Raw genomic sequence first — 8,493 nt, forward strand, 5'->3', positions numbered from 1 at the left:
GGGGGGGCAGAGGGCTGGCCCGATGATGTGGATGTGGATGATGTGGGGCAATTTGCTTACGGCCACAACAGCCTTCCAGCCTTCCTCCCCGGCTACTGCTACGAAACGCGACAAGGGAAAGATGAGAAGGAGAGGAGGATGAGGAAGGGGAGGAGGGAGAGGGGGCAGTCTGCGGCATGGTAAGCCGCGTCTCCAGGATGGGCTAGGCCAGGGCCAGGCTAGGCTATAGACTCGCCGCGACTGACAGCGACAAATGGGACGGGCGTTGGGCAAGATGATAGAGCCGTACGCTGCTGGCCGCGCCGCCGCGGCAGCCGACCGCTGCAGCGTCCGCCACTGCGCCCCGCGCACCCCGCGGGGGCCAGCTCCAGGGCCTCCATGGGGGATGGGGGCGCGCGCTGCGGCAGGGATCCCGCTCGGTGCGGCACTCATACGTGTGCACCGCGAAGGGAAACGTGTCTCAGATCACGGTCCTCGGGAGGCACCAAGAAAGATGACCACTGCTGCTTAGTTAGCAAATTTTCAAGTTAGAGTTACAAGCTCGAAGGCACACTTAAAGTCTAAATGCGGATGCGGGAAGGGGGAATCAACGACCTCGGTACATTGATTTGAATCTAAGATCAGTTTCAAGACGAATGTAAAGTCGCACTGGTTTCCATTATGAGTCAGATTTTTGAAATGTGGTGTATTGAACATCTCGTCACGACCTTATATGACCATTTGCGCCTTCCTCCTTCAGCTGGGAGTGGCGCTGGGCTTCGTGGTGCCACCCATGCTGGTGACCCAGAGCGAGGATGTGGAGCTCCTCGGGGAGCAGCTGCGGATCCTCTTCTACATCGTGGCGGGCGTCACCTCCGTCCTGCTGGTCCTCATCCTCTTCTGTGAGTACGCCGTGCACAGCACAGTTTGACGTGTCAGACCATGGAGTTAAGCTAACTCCATGGTCAGACAGGAATCAATTCACTGACATTTTGAAAAGCAAATCGGGGTTAACTTTTTTTTTACGTCGAGTTCTCGGTCGGTTCGTCTTTAAAATTATAGCTCTCTGCGTGTAAAAAGCGGGAAAAAGGGTGGAGGGGTTGGGCAGAGGGTGCAACCGAGCAAGGCTGCTATAGCTGTCTCGTCTTTTACTTCCCTTTTTGTTGTTTTTATTTTACCCTATTTTTTTGACGGTGTCCTTGTCCCGCTCGGCAGTCTTCCAGGCTGGTCCACCGCTTCCACCCAGCCCCGCGCAGGCCACCATCAAGGCATCCGAAAACGAGGGCTTCTTCATCTCCGTCAAGCGGCTGTCCACCAACTGGCCCTACATGCTGCTGCTGCTGTCGTACGGCGTCAACATTGCCGTGTTCTACGCCATCAGCACGCTACTCAACCAGGTCGTGCTCAAGGTCTTCCCGGTAAGCGACGTCTACCCGCACCCCTTGGCTTTACAGCCCCCTCCAAGACGTTGCACTAACGCACTTGATCTGTCGCACGCTCTGCTCACAGCATAGTCGCGACGCGGGGCACATCGGCCTGGTCATCGTGCTGGCGGGGATGTTGGGCTCCGTCGTGTGCGGCGTTGTCCTGGACTCCACCGGCAGATTTAAGTAAGAAGTCAAGGGGTGACTTTCTTTAAAACAGTCGACCCTGGATGGCCAGCTATATAAATATGTTTTGCTTTTATTGAATCAATTTTGTGGATTTTTTTTTTATATTATATTGTTCACACCGTACGGACTGTTTTGGAATAACATGGAGCTCTTGTTTTATTTTAGGGAGACGACTCTTGCTGTCTACGCGCTCTCCCTGGTCGGCATGTTGGTGTACACGTACTCGTTCTTCACCGGCCTCATCTGGGTCGTGTACTTGGCCAGCGCTGTGCTAGGGTAAGTCTCTGGCCGACAGACAGGCGCGCGGAAGGCCGTGCGTCGTCGGCGAGGTAAAAACTATGATACGACTTTTCGGATTATCTGTCTGCCCAACAAAACGGAAGTAGTGACCTTGGAGCGAGTCGATCCGGCTGATAGCATCTCTGAGGCTCGTCCTGTCTTCGCCTGGCTCCGTCCTCTCCCTCGTAGAGTCCCGGCAGATTCCCTCGCCGCCGCCGCCGCGCCCACCCCCTAAGAAATACTAGGTCGAAATAATACCGTTGTGGCGTCGATTCGACCACTTTTATATCGTTTCGATATCATTTCGACGTCGATTCCACCGTCATGAGTACAGAGAGAGACGTCCAACCGCGAGATGAACTGGCGATACCCCTTGCTGGTGAGCGGGATATCGACGCGGAGACTTCCCTCGGAGTGCGACGACTCCTCTCCGTTAGGTTTACTTTCCGTCCCACCTTGTACTTTAGCGCAGCCGTTTTACATACTCCCGCTTCCATTTGAGTTAAAAACATTTCTGCCGTGCACACCGCAAAGTGTAACGCGCTCCGTCATAAGCCAACCATTCACTTGAGCTGCTTGATGGCCGTAATTTTGCTCAACAACAGCACACTTGTTTGAGACCTTTTCTTGGATTCCTCCCTGGCAGGTTCTTCATGACGGGATACCTCCCCGTGGGCTTCGAGTTCGCCGCCGAGCTGACGTACCCGGAGCCGGAGGGCACGTCGGCAGGCCTACTCAACGCCGCCGTCCAGATGTTCGGCATCCTCTTCACCATGTTCTACGGCTGGATCTTCGAGCGCGCCGGCCACCTGTGGGCCAACATCACCATGTGCGTGGCGCTGTTCATCGGCACCATCATGACGGCCTGCATCAAGAACAACCTGCGGCGGCAGGCGGCGCAGAAGAACCCCCTGGACCGCGCCATCGCCGTGAGCACCATCGGCAGCCCCATCGAGCAGGTTGGCGACGACATGATCAAAGCTTGAGGCGGGTCGGGGGCAGCAGCACGCGCGAGGCGGCACAGCCTGGGGACTCTGTGTGTGTCTGTACGGGCGCCTTGTCTACGCCACTTGTCTGTATGTTCGTCTGTGCGTTCGTTACCTTATGTGTTGTGTTAAGTAGCCTCCCTCACGCGTCGTATCTGCTGGGCCGTGGAGGGGGTAGTGGTAGCTGTCAGTGAGCTGGGTTCCAACGACTTCTCGCCCTGTCAAAACCCGCGGCCGCCTTTTTACAACAAACTGTCGAAGTTTAACAGGAACGCGTTCAGTGTGACGGTGCATGGCGCATGGCCGGGAAAATCAGCTAAATGTGGCCACTCCGTGGTCACATCGCACTGAAGTTGTTGGTAGAGGCCAAAATTTGGCAGTCCCTTAGGGGAAGCCAAAATTTTGCACTTAGTAGGGCCAAAATGTGGCGTCTAAAAAGAGTGACAACATTTTTGCTTCACGAGTGGCCACATAGTTTGTGCGTTTACCTGTTTCTCCTCAATGACGGACTGTTTTGTATAGGGATACGCAAAAAAGGGGGACTCGTAATTTCAAAACATTGCGATGACGCGGTTTTATCTGGTGCGTTGCTGGACGTGGTGTGTCGTCGGCATTAAGCGTGGTAGCTAGCGAGGGATAGGTGGTAGCGTGGTGGGGCTGAATGAGGCTTGACAGCGCGGGTGTTCGTGTTCGAAGTAAGTGTATGTTTATGTGTGTGAATGTTCTGTATGTTGTCGAAAGGACTCCCCTCCGATTCCTAGTGCCAATCGCCCCAACTTGACACTGTGAAAAATCATTGTAATTCAGAAAAGGAAAAATGTCACAATTTTACAAAGATACTTTTTACAGTGGACCCTTACGATCTCGGGGAAGGGAAGTGGGGGAGGGGACGGTCAGATCTGGATTTCCCTGTGAGAAATAGTGGATTAGTACAACGTACAACCCTGCTGAGTATTGGCATCTTTTTGACCATGGTGTCTCACCAAAAGTCAGCTTCCTGGAAGATGGTGGCGCTGCATAGCGCTGGATTGACTGTGATTTTGCTGACAATAAAATCAGTGTAAATAGGTAATTGTGGTATTGGTAGAGCCCCGGTTGCTAGTAAGATGAGTGAGTCAAGTCATAAAGCACGACATGACCACCATGTGGCGATGGCATGTCCTGGGTTAATCATAGCTACTAAAATTATTAAGATCTGAGCAGTGTGTTAGTGTGTTAAGGTAAAATGCAGTTATTCAAATTGAGTCTACCCTGCATTTAACTTAACACAATTTTCAAACAATTATTCTATTTATTTTTCAGTTTAGATTTTTCATGTTTAGAGGCCAAATTTTGGCAAGCTATATGATTGGTAGTTAACATGATTGTTAGCACTAGATGAGATGGCGTGCGCTGGGCGCAAAGCCAGCATTTATGAGGTGAGGTCCATGACATCAGACCGGACTCCCGAATTTACCAATTCATTACCTTTAGTCATTGACAATAAATTTCAATTTTACATTGACAATAATGTTGACAATAATTTAGAGTTTGACAATAATTAGTAGCTGTCGGGCCCTTTAAAGGGCAATTTCAGCTTGCTCACCCATTTATTGATTAGGTATATTAAAAGTTCAGATTTTTATGGTGAAACATAGTTTTTATAGCAACGTAGATTGTTGCATTTTAAATATGGTGCAGATTTGCCAAATTTTAGTTTGTGCTGATATGCAGCAAATGTCTGTCAGAAAAGTGAATATTTTTACTATGTGATTTAACAAGCCAAGATTTAAAAAAAAAATATTTTGATTTGTTGTTACCTGTAGTTTTAAAGTGCATCTGATGCAAGGAGTGATGTGAAAAATGACAATAAGAGCAGGATTCTCATTTTGTTTTTAGAAGAAAAAAGTAAGTAGCAAATGCTCAAATTAAGTTTTTAGCTGAATGTTTCTTCTGAAAACTAGCTGTGGGTTAGAAAATAAGCACCCGTATTTCTTGCCTATTCTTAAAATCATTTGTGTGGGCTTTAGAGTTATTTTAAAAGAAAGCATTCCAATCGCAAAGGCTGTGTTACTATTTACTCTACAAACGGTTTTTCGGACATGCTGCTTTTTAAGTTATGTTGCAGAAAAACTATTTTTCCATAGAACTGGGTGCCATAATAATTTTGCCAAAGGATTTCAGGAAAGATTGGTGTTACAATATGAAATGTTAGTGATTGATAGTTATTATGCACAAATTTACCACCAAGCTAGGATGTAAAACTTCAACAACAGCACAATACTAGCACTTTATGAGGATTTTGATATTTAAAGCATGTACCTGAAGTTGTGATATCCTCATAAAATTTCTGAAACAAAATTTTTAAATTATGAATCAACAAAACTTTACCTCTTTTTATTTGAGCTGTGACAAAATCTAACAGTTTTCTTTGTCTTGTAGTCTCGTCATTACTGTTATAGTCTAAGTGGAAAGTAGAAACCACAGATGTGTTGTTGATAATTGCGGAAAGCACCATCACCATCACTTTTCACAGATGATTGTTAGCCTAAAAAAAACTTTTCTGGAAGTTTTCTCTTGACCCTGTAGTAACATTTTCATAAAGGAAGATTTAGTCTCATGAGGAATACAGGAGGTGGGTAAGAAAAAGAGGAGATTGGTGCACTCTAGTGGCCTTCAAATGCCTCTAATTGGGTGTCTGAGAAAGAATGTATCCTCTCCTCTTTTCCCCATGTGACTTTATCAACCTTAAAGCATCTCAAACTTCTTGTGAATGCTGTTTTAACCTTTTTAGCCAAAACTCAGCTACAGTTTTGAAAAAATAAGTAGCACTTATGATTGATTTCAGGATTTATTAAATCTTTTGTTGGGTGCTTGAAGCAATTAGTAGGCCGATCATCAATTCCTCTATTTTAACTGTACAGAATAATCTTTTTCCTTAAGATTCTACTTATTTATGGTAGGTTTTTAATAATTCCAGTTTTATCAGACAGTATTAGTAGGAATATAACAATTTCAAAAGATATAAAAAATATATGCCGTAATAGACAATTTTGAGAAGTGAGAAAGATACAGCATCTGAAATCTTCCTAGTAACATTTGAGAATAGGTGGTTTTTGATGCAACCACTTCCTTTTTAAAGTATAGAAATGAAATTGAGAAAACTGTGTGGCATGTGTTCAATAATTTGTCTGATAAATGTGCTTTTTTTAGGTCTCTCAATTTGTTGGAGCCTTTTTTCTGTTCTTGACTGTTATCTGTTTCATGATATTGCTTTTGTGTGTATATAAGCTTGTCTTCTGATATCTGAACTGTTTCCAATAGCCATGAGGCATTCTGAGATAATAAATTATGTTAGATGAAAAACTACAAGAAACGAAATTACAGGGCCTCTACCTCTCTACCTCAACAACAGATTTGTTTCAAGAGCTTTCAAAGCTTGCATGGCAAAACAATTTCATCCATTCTTTGGAATGTTGCATGCTCTATGGAGTAAAACAAAACCTTGTGCTTCTCCCCCTATTGGTCATAGAAATTTTTGTACGCCAAGTGGTGGGCTGATGCGGAGGTGGAGACAAAGTCGACCTACATGGATTGCATGCTTGCAAATTCTACCAAAATTCAGACTCTCCAGAACAATAATGCAATGTACTTTTCACCTTATTCTTCAAACTAGGTCCTAGAAAACGACGTCATACCAGCAGACTTAGTGTACCAGTCAGCCCCTCCTCAGCAGTCTGATTACAAAGGTAAAGTACATGATTCATTATTTATTGATAATGAAAATAAGAATAGGTTCCTAAAAAAAATCAGCATTCATACTATTCCTCCAGCCCAGGTCTGCATGATGCTATGAGGCAACATGGAGCATGAGTATGGCGCATGTGAAATTTGAATGTTAATTTAATCAGATGATTGAAAAGATCGGTCAGTTATTTAAAAGTTATGAAAAATTGATGATATAAAGTTGCCTTATAATTGTCTGTTTCAGTGCGTCACACAGTTACTAGAAGAGCTCAGAACTACAATGATGATCCACACCTATTGATTTAATATTCTTGTATACTAATTTCTGAAATAAACTGGTACTCACATCACAGGAGAAAAAATGAAAATGGAATAGAATAAATTTAATGGCAGGTACTACTTCAGAAACCCAAATCTTTCAGGTTTGTTTGATTGTAGCCGTTTTTCCTCCCTGCCCAGTGCTTCATTTAAAGCTTTGTTGAGTCCCACTCCAACCTCGACACCAACCTGCAAAAAGAAAAAGAGTTCTCAAATTGAATAGAGGTAGAAAGACACTCACTTGTGATAGTTTCCAAAAATGAAACACACACCTTCAGTGCATCCGTTAAAGTTTGTGGATGTAAACTACCCACACTTGTTTTACATAGTGAGTTAATCCGACCACTCTCTGTCACAGCTACAACCAATGATGCCATGCTACATTCTTCCTCTTCAGCAGTGGGATCAACTATCAAATGCTCACCAATCTAAAGTAAAACAGAAAGTATTCAGCATATACACCTAATATTTAATATTTGTGGACCTACTGATTCAAATTTGAGATAAAAACAAACGTACCTTGGTCAGAGTTACTAAACAGGGAATATTTGTAATGTCAAGTCTCCAACAATCAAATGGATCCCCTGAAAGTTGAAGATCCACATTGCCACCATCCATTGCAACAGTTTCAACTCGTGGAACCATGGTATTATACAAAGCCGCTTTTACTGCGAGTGATACAGCATCAAACAAGTTACCACCACACTCTAGAATCTAGGCAGGCATAAGAGTTTTAGCATTAGGAAAGACAATAAATTTATAATGAAAACCAAATTACTAAATTGCATGACATACCAGGATATCTACATAAAGTTTCCAACACTGGACTCCTTTTAGTATGCATAATGGTTTGAGATCAAATGATAAAGGAGATGCAAAAGAACTCCCTAAGTAGTTGCCTATCTCTGTTGCCAAGTCTTGACCACCTTTGCCTTCAAATTCAGGGGTAGCGTTGGCAGAACTAGAGAAGTATTGTGATTAAAATTAATCTTTATGCATACACAAAATCTGTAAAACTAACCCTAGCAACAAACCTTAACTTACCAGTCAACAAAAAATTCAATTTTTCCTTCTTCTGGGCGATTAGATGTGGGTACATCAATTTCTGTCTTAACACCCACAAGAATGTCAGTGTTTGCTAGCCGTACCCTTGCTGAGCCATTGGCGTGTGTCACGATATCAAGTTCCAACTCAATTGGTCGGTAGTCTTGTTTAGATCTACCATCATTCCGGAGGTCATTCTGAAAAATGAAGTATACTGATAAGAAGTTCCCAAAACTTATAAAGAAAAACAAATAGCTGGTTGACTTGACCATTCATGAGATATTTTTGAGTGAGTTTTTCAAACACAATTTTCACCCATGTTGTAAAGTTGCAATCATAACGTTAACACTAGCTTATCTCGTAAGGACACACGACTAACGTCTTTCAGGATTGTTTAAAACTCGCTACGACACATGCACACACGTCTGGGCGCAAAGTTTACGTTCATCACACAAAAATTAATAAAGAAAGAAAATATTTCTAAAGTTTTGAGGTTATGTTACTCATTCTAAATCCTTTGTAAAGGAGTTAAGAAGAGCGATGCAAAT

At 44.0% G+C, this 8,493-nt stretch overlaps 2 protein-coding genes across 2 annotated transcripts in view; one reads left to right on the forward strand and one right to left on the reverse strand.

Annotated features, from left to right (window-relative positions):
• Positions 1 to 6,951, forward strand: part of LOC113216029 (feline leukemia virus subgroup C receptor-related protein 2) — an 88,565-nt gene extending 81,614 nt beyond the window's left edge. The window contains exons 4-10 of the mRNA XM_052265067.1: positions 740 to 881; positions 1,195 to 1,397; positions 1,489 to 1,589; positions 1,758 to 1,868; positions 2,518 to 2,830; positions 6,513 to 6,585; positions 6,828 to 6,951. Coding sequence (XP_052121027.1) covers positions 740 to 881; positions 1,195 to 1,397; positions 1,489 to 1,589; positions 1,758 to 1,868; positions 2,518 to 2,830; positions 6,513 to 6,585; positions 6,828 to 6,889 — 1,005 coding nt within the window. The 3' untranslated portion in view covers positions 6,890 to 6,951. The remainder of the gene's footprint in view (positions 1 to 739; positions 882 to 1,194; positions 1,398 to 1,488; positions 1,590 to 1,757; positions 1,869 to 2,517; positions 2,831 to 6,512; positions 6,586 to 6,827) is intronic.
• On the reverse strand, positions 6,952 to 8,217 carry LOC113216030 (exosome complex component RRP42). Its single transcript, XM_052265084.1, has 5 exons — positions 7,946 to 8,217; positions 7,697 to 7,862; positions 7,421 to 7,615; positions 7,174 to 7,329; positions 6,952 to 7,090 (listed from the first exon to the last, which is right to left on the reverse strand). The coding sequence occupies exons 1-5, from the start codon at positions 8,215 to 8,217 to the stop codon at positions 6,980 to 6,982; spliced, it is 900 nt and encodes a 299-aa protein (XP_052121044.1). The 3' UTR covers positions 6,952 to 6,979.
• Between the last annotated feature and the right edge of the window lie 276 nt (positions 8,218 to 8,493).

Source organism: Frankliniella occidentalis, unplaced genomic scaffold (genome assembly GCF_000697945.3).
Source record: "Frankliniella occidentalis isolate FOCC.00 unplaced genomic scaffold, Focc_3.1 Scaffold23, whole genome shotgun sequence".
Classification (NCBI taxonomy): domain Eukaryota; kingdom Metazoa; phylum Arthropoda; class Insecta; order Thysanoptera; family Thripidae; genus Frankliniella; species Frankliniella occidentalis.

Bases quoted from the DNA above. Each gene is read 5' to 3' on its own strand.
- LOC113216030 (XM_052265084.1), bottom strand. From the start codon at position 8,217: ATGGTCAAGTCAACCAGCTATTTGTTTTTCTTTATAAGTTTTGGGAAC. The intron at 7,863-7,945 runs GTAAGTTAAGGT...ATACTTCTCTAG, and splicing joins ATTGAATTTTTTGTTGACTG to TTCTGCCAACGCTACCCCTG. The intron at 7,091-7,173 runs GTGTGTGTTTCA...TTCTTTTTGCAG, and splicing joins CTTTAACGGATGCACTGAAG to GTTGGTGTCGAGGTTGGAGT.